The sequence below is a fragment of the Mytilus edulis genome, chromosome 4 (assembly GCF_963676685.1).
Source record: "Mytilus edulis chromosome 4, xbMytEdul2.2, whole genome shotgun sequence".
NCBI classification, from domain to species: domain Eukaryota; kingdom Metazoa; phylum Mollusca; class Bivalvia; order Mytilida; family Mytilidae; genus Mytilus; species Mytilus edulis.
The window spans coordinates 31,608,897-31,627,724 of record NC_092347.1 but is presented as its reverse complement, the minus strand read 5'-3'; the positions used below and the strand labels follow the sequence as shown (position 1 = coordinate 31,627,724).

General features: G+C 33.4%; 1 protein-coding gene across 7 annotated transcripts in view; it reads left to right on the top strand.

The window, feature by feature from the left end:
• Positions 1-15,719: 15,719 nt before the first annotated feature.
• The window catches only part of LOC139519441 (alpha-2-macroglobulin-like), a 99,028-nt gene continuing 95,919 nt past the window's right edge, over positions 15,720-18,828 (top strand). For 2 of the 7 annotated variants that reach the window (XM_071311541.1, XM_071311539.1), the window contains exons 1-2: positions 15,720-16,170; positions 16,263-16,414. In XM_071311541.1, coding sequence (XP_071167642.1) covers positions 16,341-16,414 — 74 coding nt within the window. In that variant the 5' untranslated portion in view covers positions 15,720-16,170; positions 16,263-16,340. Of the gene's footprint in view, positions 16,171-16,252; positions 16,415-16,591; positions 16,641-18,828 lie in introns of those variants that run through there. The other 5 variants (XM_071311542.1, XM_071311540.1, XM_071311543.1 and 2 more) reach the window with 3 other exon arrangements.

Here is an 18,828-nt window from a genome sequence, read left to right as displayed (position 1 = left end):
GATGTTACCATTTACAGGTCACCGTACGGTCTTCAACAATGAGCAAATCCTATAACACAAAGCAAGATATAAATTGTCCCGAATTACTTGAAAAAGGTAAAACAATATAAACGAAAAACAACTATGATATACAGAAACAAACGACAACAACTGAATTTGGACAGAGACACGCAGAATGTGGCGAGATTATACATGTGTGTGGGCCCTTAATTTAGCTACACAAACTTCCTTTAAACAAAGATGTGCAAAACAGGTTGGGCAATTCATGTTTGTTTAGTACCCTGATCGATGGTTATTTAGAAATGAATAATATATGAGGTACACACGAATGACACCAACAAAAAACCCTAAACAATAAGCATCTTGAGAAAGCGAACGAATGACGCAAAAATAAAAATAAAAAAGATATATTTAGACAGCAACGAGCGACGCAAAAAAAAAAAGGCCAACCCAAAACAAAAAACACCTTGAGACCGCAAATGAACAACGCCTAAAAATAGAATAATCGAAATCTTGAGACAGCAAACAAACGACACAAAAAAAACAACAATAGACATCTTGAGACAGCAATTGAATGACGCAAAACAAAAAAGTAACGAGACAACATACGAAAGACGCAATAAAAAAAAACAACATCGCACATATCGAGAGACTGAAAATAAACGAAAAAAAAACCACAATCAACATCTTGAGAGCAAACGAACGGCACCAAAACAATACACATCTTGAGACGACAAACGGATGATGCCAAATGAAAACCAAAAAATGCACATCTTGAGACAGAAAACAAACGACGCAAAAAGACCAACCAATATCCATCTCAATGTAGCTTACAAAAGACATTAAAAAAGACACTTTGAGACGGCAAATGAATGAATTAAAAACAATAAAAATCTTGAGACAGCAAACGAATGACGCCTAATAAACTCATAAGATCAAATAACTAGAGGCTCTAAAGAGCCTGTGTCGCTCACCTAATGGTCTAGGTGAATGTTAAACAAAGGAACAGATGGATTTATGACAAAATTGTGTTTTGGTGATGGTGATGTGTTTGAACATCTTACTTTACTGAAAATTCTTGCTGCTTACAATTATCTCTATCTATAATGAACTTGGCCCAGTAGTTTCAGTGGAAAATGATAGTAAATATTTACAAATTTTATGAAAATAGTTCAAAATTGACTATAAAGGACAATAACTCCTTAGGGGGTCAATTGACCATTTTGGTCATGTTGACGTATTTTATGGTCTTACTTTATTGTACATTATTGTATCTATCTATCTATAATAATTTTCAAGATAATAACCAAAAACAGTAAAAATGTCCTTAAAATTACCAATTCAGGGGCAGCAACCTAACAACGGGTTGTCAAATTCATCTGAAAATTTCAGGGCAGATAGATCTTGACCTGATTAACAATTTTACCCCGTCAGATTTGCTCTAAATGCTTTGGTTTTTTGAGTTATAAGCAAAAAACTGCATTTTACCCCTATGTTTTATTTTTAGCCATGGCGGCCATCTTGGTCGGATGGCCGGGTCACTGGACATATTTTTAAACTACATACCCCAAAGATGATTGTGGCCAAGTTTAGATTCATTTGGGCCAGTAGTTTCAGAGGAGAAGATTTCTATAAAAGATTACAAAGATTTACGAAAAATGGTTAAAAATTGACTATAAAGGGCAATAACTCCTAAAGGGGTCAACTGACGATTTCGGTCATGTTTACTTATTTGTAAATCTTACTTTGCTGAACATTATTGCTGATTACAGTTTATCTCTATCTATAATAATATTCAAGATAATAACCAAAAACAGTAAAAATGTCCTTAAAATTACCAATTCAGGGGCAGTAACCCAACAACGGGTTGTCCGATTCATCTGAAAATTTCATGGCAGATAGATTTTGACCTGATAAGGTTTTCTACACATTGATATCGTAAAATATCAGCCGCGAGCCACAATGTGAACCTTTTTGGCGAGTGAGCGTAGGAACGAGCTAAAAAGTTTCACATTGTGTCGAGCGGCTGATATTTTACGATATCTATACGTAGAAAACCCGATTATCTGTTTATCGTTCTATGAATGGTCTTTTTCCTCTCCCTAAAGCAGTTTTACGCTTGACGAAAGCAAGCTTGATAACGTCTCCTCTCGCATTGTGACGTCGCTGATAACTTCTCTCACATTGTGACGTCGCTGATAATGCCTGGTCTCGTTTTGAAGTCTTGATACGAGAATTACTGAGCGACAGAGCAGGGTGATATAGGCGTAGGGAAGGACGATAATATCAGATTATTACATGGCATTTTTCATATTGCATGTATTATCAGCCCTAGGTTCAATATCAGCCCAAGAGCCGCACGGCTCGAGGGCTGATATTGACCGAGGGCTGATAATACATGCGATATGAATAATGACATGTTATGATCTTTTTATCATATGCTTCAACGGTAGAGAAAAATAACAGATTCACATATTGATTCTTGTATGTGGTTCCCGAAGTTTAAAGAGTAAAAAAGTTCACGGCCGTCGGGCCCAAAATTTGATACATTCAATATGAAATCTTTCTATCATATGACTCAACAGAGAGAGAGAAAACAAACATTTTTAATATGGACGAATCGGCAAAAAATAATTCAACAATATACCTAATGATCATTGTTTGGAAAAGTCAACCGTTTAAGGAAACTTTCTAAATTATGTTAAAGAAAAACTTAAAAAATGCATTTATTAAATAATTTGTTTGGTTTTTTTTTATTTTTATTTTTTTTATTATTTTAAACAATATACTTTCCAGTATTCAAATAATTGTTTTGTACACTATTTTGTAATGTTTTTCACTAAAAACGTAGCATTGAGGTGAATTTTCCGGAATTGGCCGAGTATTACCGGAATGCCATGTGATAACGTTACGGAAAGGCATGTGATAACAATCGAAGCATGTGATAAACTTTTCATATCAGCCCGCTAAGCACCAATTCGAAAAATATGGAATTTACGTCAATTTAATGCTATTATCATACGGTAAAATTTATATGTTATTTAGTCTAAGTATATGATAAACAATTTTATCCCATGTCAGATTTGCTCTAAATGCTTTGGTTTTTGAGTTAGGGGACGACCATTTAATATTCTGGGGGGGGGGGGGGGGGCATGAGGATTTGTTTTTGATCGGTTATTAATTTTTTAAAGCTAAGAGGAAAGATTATTCATTTTCTGCACTATTGAAGCAAGATTTTTCATTTTCATTAAAGCAAGGGACTGATTTTTCATTTTCACAACTGTATTTAGGATATTCGAAAACATACAATTTTTAAATGATTTGTTTATTATAAATAATACATGTATAGTCAAGTCATTATGTACGTATACCATTTAATCAGAATTAATCATCATCCTCTGCAGAAATGAATTTCTTAATATACCCAAGTGCATATACACATAGTATTAAAGTTTGGTTGTACATGTAACTAGCCTCTTTTAAAAGTATTGGTAAACATTTTTTTTGAAGGGTTTTGGAGCCACTGAAGGCCCAAGAAGCTATAGAACAAATGATGCAAAATCATGCTTTCTGGGTGTTCCGAAGACCCTTTAATAATCTGAAAATGCAAGTTTTGTTTTAATAATTTTTTGGCAATATTTTGGTCTCAAAGCAAAATGTATAAATTCAGTATAAGACTTAAGTTTCTAGGGACAACATCAAAATACCAATGTGCATGATAAAGCAAAAATGGAATTTACATAGTTAAGTCTGTGGCTGCTGTTTTTTTAAACTCATGATCAAGAACATAACATAACTATAGGAATATTTTTTTCTGAGACAAGTGCCTGTGTCTAGATACCCCAATGATGATTGTGGCCAAGTTTGGTTAAATTTGACCCAGTAGTTTCAGAGGAGAAAATTGTTGTAAAAGTTAACAGACGACGCCGGACGACGACGACGAACGACGGACGCAAAATGATGAGAAGAGCTAAAAATAGACTGATGACGTCTTTTAAAACTATTGGTCAAGCAGTTACACTACATTGAGTCAAAGATCTGCCATGAACAAGTAATACATGGAAATAATAAGATGTGTGGAATTAGCAATAAGAGACCAAATGATATAAAAATACTGGGAGGAGTCAGTAGAATGTGGAGAAAAATAAGGATTTTATCCTTTTTAAATAGCAGTAATTGTTTAAGGTATCCTTGCGACCTATTTATCAGGTACTCCATTTGTAGGAATTTTTAAGTATTATATGTCTCTGGTGTCACATTTAAAATATTTTTTTTTTTATTAAGAAATTTTGAAATCAATGATATCGAAATATCACTAAAGGAAAATAACAGAAACATCAGAGATTCTTCATAAAAAAATAAATATAATCTAGGAAACTGTTTAAGTCTAACTATAGAAATCATTGATTTGATGCAACATTTCTATATGATACATCAGCCGCCATCTTGAAAAATCTCGGAAAATTCCCTTTTTTAAATCGATGTTTGACCGAATTTTCCCTGAAATTAAACTGTTTTAAGTAGTATTCTTCGCCAGCTATATGTTTGAATATACTTAATCGATTTGCAAAGTTTGTGTTTTATTTACAGAATTTCTTTATTTGTTATAAAAGTAGACATGGGTATCGGTAATTTAGCATTGAGTCAACGGAGAAATGACGAGAAAAAGTGCATATTTTACTATTCCGATTTGACCGAATTTAATCAAAAATTAAACTGTTAGGACCAACATTGTTTGATAGAAATATGTTTGAATATCAAGGATTGATTTGCAAAATTAAGAAAAGGGATCAGGTTTATGAGAAAATTAAACTTTATTGAAGCATATATGCATTTTATATGGTAACTCGAATAATTCAAGCCCTTTCCGTGTCCGATTTTCTCCCACGAGGGCTTGAACTCTTTATGATCATTGGCCGCGTCGCCTGCTCTCTGTGAGAGAGAGCCAATCAGCGGCGATCAGGATATGAGTCTGCGCAACTCTCTTGAAATTGTCTTACCAAACACGTGTGTTCAATTAACACAAATCCGATAATAATTAATTAACATCAATGAACATCAGTTTACATCATTTATCATCAATTAACATCCAGAACTCCTCCTTCTTTAGCTGCCAATTTAAATCAAAATTCCCATATTGCAAAGCGGTGTTAATTTTCCGGTTGACGGTCTTGACCGAGGAAGACGTTCAGGCGTTAATGTAGCCTTCGTAGATCAGCGGAATATAACGACTGAATTATTCGGGTTATTTATATGGGGAAATATAATACAAAATGGCGGCTATTATACGTCACAAAAGTCACGTGATGTCTAACTTAGTTGGATATGTTCTTGTACGCAACTATTTCCTGTATTGTCCTGCATTTCGTTGGATCGAATATTTATTTACATCCTGTTGTGGGCAAACATATTTTCCCAAGTTAGTACCAAGCCTAAGTGTGTCTTTCCAAAATCCTCTTGTCTCCCTCTCTCAAAAAGAATATAAAATTAAAACACTCTGTCGCGTCTTTAGTCGTGATTCAGATTTCAATAAACGTTCTTTATGTATATAACTGGTAAATAAGTTAGTCAGGTATCACATAAATTGACTAATTAAAACCTTTTACACAGTTCCTTCATAGATTTTGGCTGTACCTGTAGATAAATGTGATATCACATCTTAATTTTTACGATGATATTGTTTATAGAGCCCGTAAATTTAGATACACTACAGTAAACTCATTAATTATTTGAATAAACTTATTTTTAAAGTTTACTGATTCAACAAAGTGTTGTTTTTATAGATACTAAAATTGATTTTCTATTCTAAAATTAGAAAGTAATTAAATATATACTACAACTGTGTACATGCAGTTACCGTATACATTGTAACATGAGAACATATGACTCTCCGTTTCGTCGATACTTTTTATTTATATTTTGGTATTGCACACTGAGATCGTGCGTTTCTACAGGTACTGATTGGTACTTTTGTTTGGTAAAACATAATTTATTTATTAGTTAAATGGGCTTTGAACTACTGCGGCTATCCGTATCTGCTAGTTCTCATGTAAAATTCATTTTGTCTATTTTATTCGTGTTGGTCGTTTTAAAGTGATTCGTATCGATTTATTGAGTTTGAAGCTATTTGCGTCAGATTTTTATAGGTTGTGCCTACAATTGGCTGCTTTATGTTAGGTTGAGGTTGCGAGCTCACAAAAATGTTTGCCCATCATAGCAATAGAAACCAATGTCATTTGAATTTTGGGGAATAAGCCATCGTACCGCATCTCCTAATTTCATAATATTAAAATGTAACTACGTATTATAAATACAAAACGTCCGTTCTAGTTTAACACATACCTTGTTATTTTAAGTGGATGAACAACTGATCGGAAAACCTAAGTACATTCAAGACTTTATGAAGATGGATGTCATTTATAGATATTAGCTAGTGTTCGACCACATTCTGGTACAATAAGTGTCCATATTGAGAAACCATTAGTGTGCCACTGGGTATGGTCATAATATAATACAGTATTGTTTAACAACAAATACTTGAACGATTCCTACCACATCATTTTTTTTTTATTAAGGGTTATATATACTATTAAATTTTGCTCTAAAATATAAATCCATTGGTGTTGCTAATTATTAAAGTCTGTTTTTATACTTGCATGTTAACCATGAAAAAAGTGTACAACTTAACAACAATTAATTTTAATAGAAATAATTTAAATTCAAACATGTCAGATGACTGACGAATAAATCATACAAACTTCAATCTTTCTTTTAACTGCTATAGAAGTAGGTTGCAGTTTTTTTAAATTTCCGGTGCCAAATATTACAGCAACATTTAGGACGACAACATATTTAACAATGGTGGTCTCCATTTGCTTGATAAACCGATTCCCTTCGAATATACTAAAAAAAAGAGCCTCTTCCCGTTAACAACATATACAGAGAGAAATTCTGATGAACAATTCAAGATGGCTCCCAGATGACCTTATACTGAATGTTAAGTTATTAACATCAGGGTTGAGTTCAATATCGTAGCAACTACGTAGCGGCTACGTTGCTGCTATCAATATATATATATAATATGTAACAACTATAGTCTATAGCTACACGTTCAATAGTCAAAATCTACGTAGCACTACGTAGCTGCGTATTTGAACCTATCGTATAAACAAAACATCAATATATTTAAACATGTAGGCCTATTCGAGTTTATTAAAAGGTCAGAGATTTCTTGTTATATTATATATACTTATAGTGATTTGCGGCACATTCGTTGAACATAATTAAATAAAAATATGAACATAATTATATTGCACTCGCAAGCTCGTGCAATATAAAATTCTACTCGGGAAAATATTCCCCAATATTCATGCAATAACCCTATATTATTAACAATTACAGAACACAATACAACGGAGTCCAGACCAAGTTGTTTGTAATGCAGTAGAGCAGACTGTAATATGATTGCGTTCTAACAGCACCTGATCATCCAAAATATGGCGGCAGTTTTCTAACAGACATCTAACCTCATCGTCAGTTTACTGTCGGTATACAATCGGACGCTGCCGGGACAGATTTGGTCGCTTTTTTATCGTGTGAGACACAAATTGGATTATCGGATTGAGAACTGTATAATCGAGACAAATTCGACTGGAAACGTCTGAATTTGGACGTTTTCTGAACAATATCTAATTGTTGTCGTGATTTAAAATTTACTAAAGTTTCAATTTATAGTCATGATTCACAGGATCTTGATCAAACTGTTGAAAAATCGGGAATGGTCCTGTCAATAGGACACGAGGTGCAAACAATGACTTAGCAACACGAATACCATTAACAACCGGGGGGATTTCATGTGTTCCGGAAGGGTAGATAGATCATACGTACATATGGCACCTGTAAATAAATAGCAGAATGCGAATTTAAATGTTAAAACTTAAGTTCACGGGTTCTAAATACAACATCACCATCAATGTTGATCTCCTTAATGCAAACTGAACTCTCGTCACTATATGACAGCCTTTTTTTCCACAAGAGATACGTTTTATTGTGTCAAGAGCCATACAAATTTCAAAGATTAATTCAACAAATGTTAGAAACGTATTGACAAATCCTTGTCTTTTGATATCAGTTAAACATTCAAATAGAAAATGAAGCTCATACAAAGACTATTGGATCTAAACGTGTTTTTAATATCTGTTCGTTTCAATTTTTAAAGACTTAATTTACAATTTAATTGTCTTTTTTAAATCCTGTAGTTCTAAATATGTTTCTTTTAAAAAATCTTTATAGAAAAGAGTTAATTGTTTGGTTTATTTCAGTTGAGAAGTTAGATAACTTTCATAGTTTATTTTAAATATTCTTGCATAGAGTTTTGTAAAAATTAGATAATTTAATCCTTTTCTGGATATAATCTATACTCAGTAGAGTATCATGTTTTAACATTAGACATATGTAATTGTTAACAACATATAAATGCATGATATATTAACAATGACCAATAATCCGTCTTTCAAACCTGCTTCCAGTCTATCACAGACACTGTGACATTTTAACATCGACAAAATTATACTGTTAAACCAGAGACATATAATACAATCTACCAAACTCATCAAATGACATCATATATACATTAAAATGCATTTATGTTTGATAGCATAAACGTAGGTTATACACTTTTTATGTGCAATAATTATAAAATATAAACAGAAAATATATTTCTATCTTCTCAAATATCCCAGGAGTTATAAGGTCTTCCCACAATTTTGGTATATATATATATACGGACCGAAGTCCAGAATATATGTTCTATATATTGTTGCGACCCCTCCGCACCCAAAACAACACTTATTTGTATCTTTAATTTTTATTTCAAAAATAAAAAAAATAAAAAATAAAAATCATACGTATATATCAATATGGTATTAATAGTCCGGCCGATCGGTGAAAAAATTGCTCAAATAATGAGGAAAGCACCAATTTTTGCATGATGGTACATTTTTGTGTACTGAGCAATATTAGCTATGGACCCATCCTCAAAATTCAATATGGCGGCCTATTTCAAGATGGCTGCCGTACGTTCTAAAATATTTTCCAGTATTGCACAAACCACAGTGGATTTGGTGCTGGGTGCACAAAAATCAACATATTTGAATGACTTGGTGTACTAAGCAAGATTTTGTTTTGTTCTATTTTTGAAATACAAAATGGCGGCTATTTTCAAAATGGCCGCCTTGAAAAATAAGCAAATATTCATTATTGAGAATTGACCTGAATATAAGCATTTTATTGATGTATATATAGTGTCATTTGATATCTGTCCCAGTTCTGTCCTTTCTGATTTTGCCTTGCTTGTCATTTCATACACAAAGTAGTAGCTTTCATAAAAAGCTGCAGTAGTAGCTTTCATTAAAAGCTGCACTATTTGTTGTCTTGGGTCACACATAAAAGCTGTAATTTGGGATTTATCTGCCTTAAGATATTATTCAGTGCCTATCTTATCTCTTGGTCGCAATATTTTGCAATTTGAGACATTAAACTGAATTGAGAATCAGTTAAACACATATCAGTGAAATGGCAGGAATTGAGGACAACAAGGACAAGAACATTGAAATGGCAGAAACTAAATCACTTGGTGATATTGAGAAACCCACAGCTGAAGACGCTTTAACAGAGGACAGCTCAGAAATGACTATTAAACAATTGTACCAAGAATATTTAACAGATAGAAAATCAAATGCTAAAAGAACAGTTGATATTTACCGCAATATAAAACAGAGCGAAGCGCGAATATATAAAATATGTGTTGGTCTCATTACGTTTCAAGCTGAACAGAAAGTGGCAATGAATATCAATAACAAACAGGTGAAAGCAATATCTCAGCAACTTCAGCAGTCTGAAGACAGGATAGACCACAAGGCTAGTAATAATTGCTTGGCGGAATTGATGGTCAGACCAATAAGATATTTAATGTTGTGGTGAGACGAATGGACAAGCTGACAACAACTGAGGAAGGAGACCCAGTTCTATTTCAAAGTGCATTTGAACAGCATGGTACCTTCCAACAACTGGCATCTGTTGTGAATGAATCAGTGGACAATCGAAATAAAGAAGTTAATATTTACTGCAATGGACACATCATCTAAGCCAAAATTTGACCTTAGCCAGTACAACGCAAGTTTACCAAAAGTACACAACAAAATCCATGCAGTGGGTCTTTCCACAATTGTAGTTCGCATGAACCATAAACCGTGCCAACTCTGTTGAAGGTGTCTTCGCCTTAAGTGAAAAGTCCTATGCCAGTGCCCTTGGCCCTGCATGAGACAGTTCAAATTATTCAACAACAATCTCCACTTAAGAACATACTATAAACCTCTAGTACTAATTAAGGATACCAGCAAAAGGCTTATGTGTCTTCTTACGCACACTAACCATCTACTATGAGTCAATAATATTTGGTTTAGATCAGCACACCATTACAGAAACAATTAGCCGCAAATGAATTCTATCAAGTTTCTCCAATGTTGAATGCAGTGCCTACTTACGGTATCATCCCAGTCGAGTCAATGGCAAATCCCACATTTATCACTCCAATTATGACAACCTCGCTTCCCATAACATCAAGTTGGCTCCATTGACCGATCCAGGAAAGGGCAGAGGAAAGAAAAAGAGTGTGACAACACCTCTTCTTCAGACTCTTCACTGGAGAGAGAATATACCATGTGGCGAGAACATCTTTGAGCAAGGGACCGGAGCCGAAGCCCACAGCTGCCACAAATTTAAAAACTCAATTGAAGAGGATCCATCTCTTGGGAGGCGCTCATTTACCAATTTGAACGAACTGCTGGTAGATGACAATGGGAAATCAGGAAAAATGTGTGTAGGCCCCAGATTGCCAGGCCGATGTTGGCTTTGAGTACGCTCGCATGCTAAACACAGATGATGATTCCAAGGCCTTAAAAAGCATTCATTTGGAGCAGCGCTTCAGCAAGGAAGACGATCAAACCAGATTGCAACCAAAACATTCCGTCGAGGATGTAAAGACAAAGAATCTTCAAGGCATGTAATAGAGAGGAACCTAGAAACATTCAACAAGTCGTTAAAACACGTGAAAACCTCAAAAGCAAACCAGATGGCGATATATGGATAAAAAAGTGCCAATTATGACCATCGACCACCGTTAAAGAAAATATGAGCAGTCCTTTGGATTATGAGTTGCATAACCTCACACTGGATTGGCCGATCAATATAATCTCGGTTCTTCTGATAAAAAAATCATGGAAGATCACCAGTTTAATGGAAGATCACCTGATCAATATAAACGTGGAAGATCTATTGAGCAATACAATCGCGGTAAATCGGCAGATAGAAGTACATCCAAGCTTAATGCCTATCGATCAGTAACACCCCCACTAAGCTAGAGATCATATAGTCCCTAAAGACAACGGTTAGCATCTCCACGGACAAACTCCAGAAATCCCGAATATTTCAGACAACGGTCACCTTCACCAGGATACGGAGCAAATCAAAGTTTAACCCCAACAATGGAGCAAAGGGTCGGGTCAGTAGGACAACTCAGATTCCAAAGTCTATTGGCAATGAAACATCATCTTATCACACAATCGAACAGAGGCCCAGTGCCTCGTCCAATATTGTCATCAGACGAACCATTTGAAATAGCTTAGTAGTACGAGGTACTACACATGACAAGAATGGGAGCATGATTGTGGACACTGCTGCAATGATAACATTAGTAAATGAGAAATTAATTCCGGTAGAAAATTGAGATTTGGAGAACGTAACGCTATGTGGTGAGGTTAACAGCTTGTTATTGAGAAGATTATAAGGAACGACTCTCGACATTAATAGAGTAAACATACAATGGGATGTGTGCAAAGAGCCATTAACAGACGATGTTATACTTAGGCTAGTTATTTTGGACACACTGATCGCAGTGATAAACCTGAGTAGTCCCACAATTACCATTAACAATAAAGAGATAAATGCGTCATTTGTTAACAGTGGAAACGAGATTTTAACTCAGCTAGTTTGCATAAAACGAACCATCACAGTTCCACCAAATTAAAACATGACTGTTACCATTAAGACTAATAAAAGTGCTGACCAGGAGTGCATTTTAGGACCATGCTCGCTGAAATGTTGCAAATTGGTTACGTACGTAGTTGGAAAAGGAAATAGTTGCCCCTTAACCATTTCAAATGATGGCAATCGTCTAATCCGCCTGAAGAAAGGTACACCTATTGATTACATAGAATAATTTGACGATGTAGTGGGTACGGCAGATGCAAACGCGATAAGTGACGTAAGACGTGGCATTTAAGAGACACGAGACAAGGTGCCCTCGGTACTGCCTCAAAGTTCAGATGAGTTTATCCGACCTATATTAACGTCAATCGACTCGTTTCAACCTATTTCATTCCAACCATTAAAACTGAAAGCGTTTACAGAACAATTACAATAACATGTAACATTATGATATTGATTAACATTTTGAATTTCACTATTTGTTTTTGTATATGCAGCTATATTTGCAACTTATGTGTTATAGAAATACCCAAATTATTTGTTTTATACTTTTGAATTAATTGATAACAAATTCAAGAACATGAAGTCCATTTTTTAAGAATCATTACTTTAATTTCCGAAATTATATAAAATACTTTTAGGACAATCTTGAATTTTATACCGTTTTTCCGCCATCTTGAAAATGGCAGCCATATTGGATTTATCAGAGTGGGTCCATAGCTGAAATCAAAGGATATATAACCAAGAACTACTATGCAAAGTTTCATGCTTTCCTCATCAAGTGAGCAATTCTGCTCTATATCTGCACCAATCGGCCGGACTATAAGAATCTTACAACAATCCATCCGTAAATATAACGATTAAATATATATATATGCACCAAAGTTTTGACGAGGTTTAACTGTTACGCTGTTATGGGGCAATTTGATTCTTTGTTATCTGTTATTTTGAAAATATATTTGCTGTTAGCTGTTATTGTCTTATTCTTTGTTAGCTGTTATTGGGCTTTTAGTTTTTTTGTTATCTGTTATTGTGATAATGTATTTGCTGTTAACTGTTATTGAAAATTGGAATGTTAGCATTTTTTTTTGACAGTCAATACTCGGTATAAATTGAAGATCATTGGCCATTGGGGTCTACCACTACTAATATGTTTGTCCCGTATTCAGAGAAGGATTCCATTAACATATACCCATCACAGAAGTGAGGTCCAGGACAATTCAGATATATCTTATGATTATCCTTTGTAATAAATTCCATTTTTTTTTATGAATGTGTATTTAGAATTATCTTAATTTTTTGTATGAGAATAATGTTCCTTGTTTTCCGTACGAACATATTAAATTAAAACAATTCTTAATATGACAAAAAGGAAAACATATGGCCAGGAATATCTTACATCGATCTCAATTAAGGACTAGGTCCTAACAACCACTTAACCTTTTATATAATATGGTTCATAGACTCAGCTCTGTAATCCTTTTCAAAGCAGAACCAAATGCATTGTACAATGAAAGTTCCAACCATGTACTTGGGTCCGAAGCTGCACATAACTCATTACAAAGAAAGATTTATTTCGTTTCAAGCCATTGTTTCCCTACTAAACTATGTATTCTACTTACTAGTACACTTGGTACAATCAAAAACCTCAGCTGATAAAAAATTGTCCAAATAAGGCCTTTGAAAATAGTGGAATAAATTGCTTTTAGAGTGTCAAAATTCGTTCGAAGTACTGATAAATTGCATGCTTATAATTGGTGCTTTTGATTTTTCTACCCTATATACCCTTTGCCTCATAGTTTTATTAAAAAAAATTCACACACCTCATTAAATGGTCATTTAGAAAAAGTCAGAATATTCAAACTCTTTTAGGTCACTTTTTTGATTAGCAACAAATGGAGCTTCAGTCAATATATATAAACAATACACCAACGTTTCATGAGAACTGCTGAAAACATTTTTGTGTTAATGTCTGAAAACTGGAAAATCGACCCTTTTTGTCGAGCCTTTGACTTTAGTCGAAAAAGCGAGACTAAGCGATCCTACATTCCGTCGTCGTCGTTGACGGCGTCCACAAATATTCACTCTGTGGTTAATGTTTTTGAAATTTGAATAACTTTCTCAAACGATCCTGGATTTCTACCAAACTTGGACAGAAGCTTGTTTATGATCAAAAGATAGTATCCAGAAGTAAATTTTGTAAAATTAAATTCCATTTTTTCCGTATTTTACTTATAAATGGACTTAGTTTTTCTGCTGGGAAATATTACATTCACTCTGTGGTTAAAGTTTTTAAAATTTTAATAACTTTCTTAAACTATCCTGGGTTGGTACCAAACTTGGACAGAAGATTGTTTATGATCATAAGATAGTATCCAGAAGTAGATTTTGTAAAAAAAAATCCATTTTTCTGTATTTTACTTTTACATGGACTTAGATTTTCTGCCAGGAAACAATACATTCACTCTGTTGTTAAACTTTTTAAATTTTAATAACTTTCTTATACAATTTTGGATTTCTACCAAACTTCGACAGAAGCTTGTTTATGATCAAAAGCTAGTATCTAGAAGGAAATCTTGTAAAAAATAAATCTATTTTTTTGTATTTTACTTTTAAAGTGACTTAGATTTGCTGCGAAACAACACATTCACTCTGTGGTTTAACGTTTTAAAATTTTAATAACTTTCTTATACTATTTTGGATTTGTACCAAACTTGGAAAGAAGCTTATTTATGATCAAAAGCTAGTATCTAGAAGGAAATTTTGTTTTCTTCTAGTTAACATTACATTCAGTGTGGTGCAGTTAAGTGTTTTAAACATTTATTACATAAACTATCCTGGATTTTTACCAAACTTGGACAGAAGCTTCTTACAATCAAAAGATAGTATCAACAGGTATATTTTATTGATTTGTTTCCTCATTTTTGTTGAGCTTGCGATAAACAGAAAGAGTAGGCGAGACACTGGGTTCCGCGGAACCCTTACAAATTTTTAATTAATAAAACCCGTTAACTCGGAAATGTAAAATTTAAAATTTATAAAAATTGAAAGTTACCTCATGTTAATAGATATAAACAATTCACCAAAATTCCTTGCTTTGTGAAAGCATTTTTGAGATATTATCAGAAAAAATGAAGAAAAAAAAACACCAATTTTATTGAATAAAAACCCATTACCCAGAAACTTAAAATCTAAAATTTATAAAAAAAAAAAATTTAAAAAATGGGAGCTCACGTCAACAGATATAACAATTTCCCAAAGTTTAATGCAAATGGTTAAAGAGTTTTTGAGTTAATGTCCAACAGACGGACAACAGTATACCATAATATGTTCCGTAAACGAGCGTATAAAAAATATTATTATATATTGAGTAGTAATTTAAACACATTCTAGATACATAAATTAATACTAAAAACATAGTCATAAAAAATGGAATGCATTACAAAGGATTATATCCGTAATAAGAAATACTGATTTGTCAAAGACCGAATTATTTTAATATTTCATTTACTGTTATCTGTTTTTGTCCATTTTAATTCCTTGTTATCTGTTATGGGCCAAATCAATTTGCTGTTTTGCTGTTATTGGGACCCCCCTTGCCCCCCTCTATAATATAATATTATAGTACTTCAAGTTCGTTACAATATACGTTTCCTATAAGATCCTATAAGTGTGTCATTCTTTCTTAAATACTTGTATAACTATAAGTATTGAATTTCAATGAATGTGATGCTAAAATAGGTATGTTTTTTTGGCAAAAGAAGCACACCCCTAACAAAAATATCGTAACCCCCAATCCCACCCTCCCATGGTTAAAGATTTCTTATCATTTTTTTCACGGGTTAGACTATGTGTTTTTCATAACTTAGCTATTACTTTGTAATCCAAATTCAAATCACGCAAACGTTAAGTGTTTATTTTCTTTTTGAAACTGGCATGACTGGAAAGATTTAGGAGTTTTCTGATAACTCGATAACAGCTGAAAACAATTAACATCTTCAAGTTGTAAACATATTTGTTTATCTTTCTTCAAGTAATGACTTTATCTAAAATCCGCGACACACGTGACTAATGATATCATGTTGTTGATATATTGAGAGTAGTATTTCAAAATATTTTTCATAAGTTGGATTATAACAATAAGTACTTCACACAGCTTAAATTTTGTGTTTGTATAAAGATTTGTTTTGTTTTTGTGAACTTTTTTTTCTTCAAAGTAGTGAATAGGCTGAATGTGAAATATATATATACGAAGGAGTGCGAATTAATATTGATTGTTGACTTCAGCGGCAAAGATGAACGGTGCGCTGATGCTGTGGATAACTTTTCTGACGTTGTGGATGACATGTGGAGTAACAGGTGCTCCTACGTAAGTTAGAAAGTAGTTTAATTAATTATAGTGCAATTGAAGGCAAATGATAAACTATAAAATACACCTTAGAGCCTTCTCAGCGGTTTGCGATTACTTTGACTACCCCTGAGGAGCATCACCTTATCTAATACTCGTATTTTCCAATCCGGATAAGTTCTGGAATTACACAACTTTTTCATGACGTAAGAAATTTGGGCTATCTTGGGATTGCCGTTGGACCCTGGTAAAAGTTAAAAACTATATCATATTGTGTATTAAACTTCAAAGAGGCATGTTAAAACAACCAAAACACTCTTAAAAAACATTTAAATTCACTTTCAAATATGTGGCCTAAAGTAAACTAAAGAAATGAATATTTAACTTCAAAAAGGGGGGTGGGGTGTATTTTTTCTTCTATCCTGATTCTAAAATCAAAATGTTGATCATGTTGATGAAAAAGAAATATTCTGTTCAAGCAGAGGTGGAACAAAAATATTCTGAATCCAGATTTTCCCCATACCTCATACTGTTAAATTATGGTCAAACGATTTGATTGATATTGAAAGCTTTGAAGAAATTGATATAAATTGTTTGACCATAATTTGATTTCTGACTTTAAAAAAAACCAATTACCCCCTTGAAGTTAGCTCCCTAATATTATTTATGTATGAATTTTAGGGTGGGGTGGGGTATACCTTCTTTGATATGTTGTATAAAGTCAAAAGTTCAAGTGGGACAGATTCTTGGGTCACGCAGGAATATGGATAAGGTGCTCTTATTTTACACAGTATTTTTTGGTATCTCTTGTAAATGTTACTTTAAAAAAAAATGAATAACAATTTGTATGAAATTGATATATATGTGAAATGGAATCATCTTGGGCATGTGTCTCAGAGCTGGAAGTACCTGTCTTATAATGTAGTTCCTGACTTTCACCAAACTTTTCACTCTTTTATGCATTATTGAAATTAAGAAACATGTACATGTATGTTGAATTTTTCAGAAAATATGAAAAAGGCCACTAGGGTACTTTTTAACAATCAGGAACTGCATGTCACTTTATTAAAATTTAAGAGCAGTAGACAACATAAATATGTCTATAAAAACTTGGTGAAAATGAGAAACTTAAAAATAGAAAGCAATAATGGAGTCAGAAATCTGTGGTTTGACACCAAAACTAAAAGAGGCTTATCAATGAATAAAATTAGTATAAAAAGAAGATGTGGTATGATTGCCAATGAGACAACTGTCCACAAGAGACCAAAATGACACAGACATTAACAACTATACATGTAGGTCACCACACAGCCTTCAACAATGAGCAAAGCCCATACCGCATAGTCAGCTATAAAATATAATATGACAATGTAAAACAATTCAAACGAGAAAACTAACGGCCTTATTTATATAAAAGAATGAACGAAAAAACAAATACGCCACACATAAACAAACGACAACCACTGAATTACAGGCTCCTGACTTGGGACAGGCACATACATAAATAATGTGGCGGGTTTAAACATGTTAGCGGGATCCCAAACCTCCCCTAACCTGGGACAGTGGTATAACAGTACAACATAAGAACGAACTAGTGTTTGTTTAATTGCTCAACATGCTTAATAACTAAAGAAATTATTGCAGTAAATTTTAGTGTCCAAATTTCATGAAATTTATATAGATCTAAGCAAATATTTTGTCAGAATTTTATGAAAATGAAACAAGTCAAACTGTTTTTAGTCAAAGTGTTGGGTTGCCCTTTAATATTTCAACAATGTAGTGCAAGAGAAATTCAAGAAATGAAGAACATATATCTTTTTTACATACATCTATATCAGACAAAAATTCTTAGATAAAACTTGACCTCAAATTATTTACATACGCGTGTAGAAGTAATTTTAAAAATAGTGACAAAAAGTCCTAATGACCATAAATGATGTGTTTTTACCAATTGTTGTGTTTTGTTACATGTAAGTTTCTTTTCATTTTGATATTAGTCTCGAGAAAAATGAAAATTTTCAATTTAATGTACATTTATTTTGTACATGTATTAATGAAGTTGAAAGAACACACAAATGAGTTTGATTCTCAGGTGATTCTCAGGTGGTATCATTATAATTGAGGGCATGGTCTATCTGCCAATTGATACAACTATCATGACTACATGTATAATGCAAGACTTCCAACATTCAAGGACACCCTTCCTATATGAGAGAGACTTGCATCTAACACATTTAAGAAGTAATGTGAAAATTAAAGTGTTTTGTATATTGTTATTTGGTATGGCAATTGTTTGTTCTCAACTTTCCAGTTTGAATATTTCTTTGATATCTTTCACTCTCTTTTTAACCGGATATTTGTGACAAAAATGTCGGTTATTGATTTGCGGATGTACAGCGTGCAGTTGGGCGGTCGGGAGGGCGGCAAACAAATGT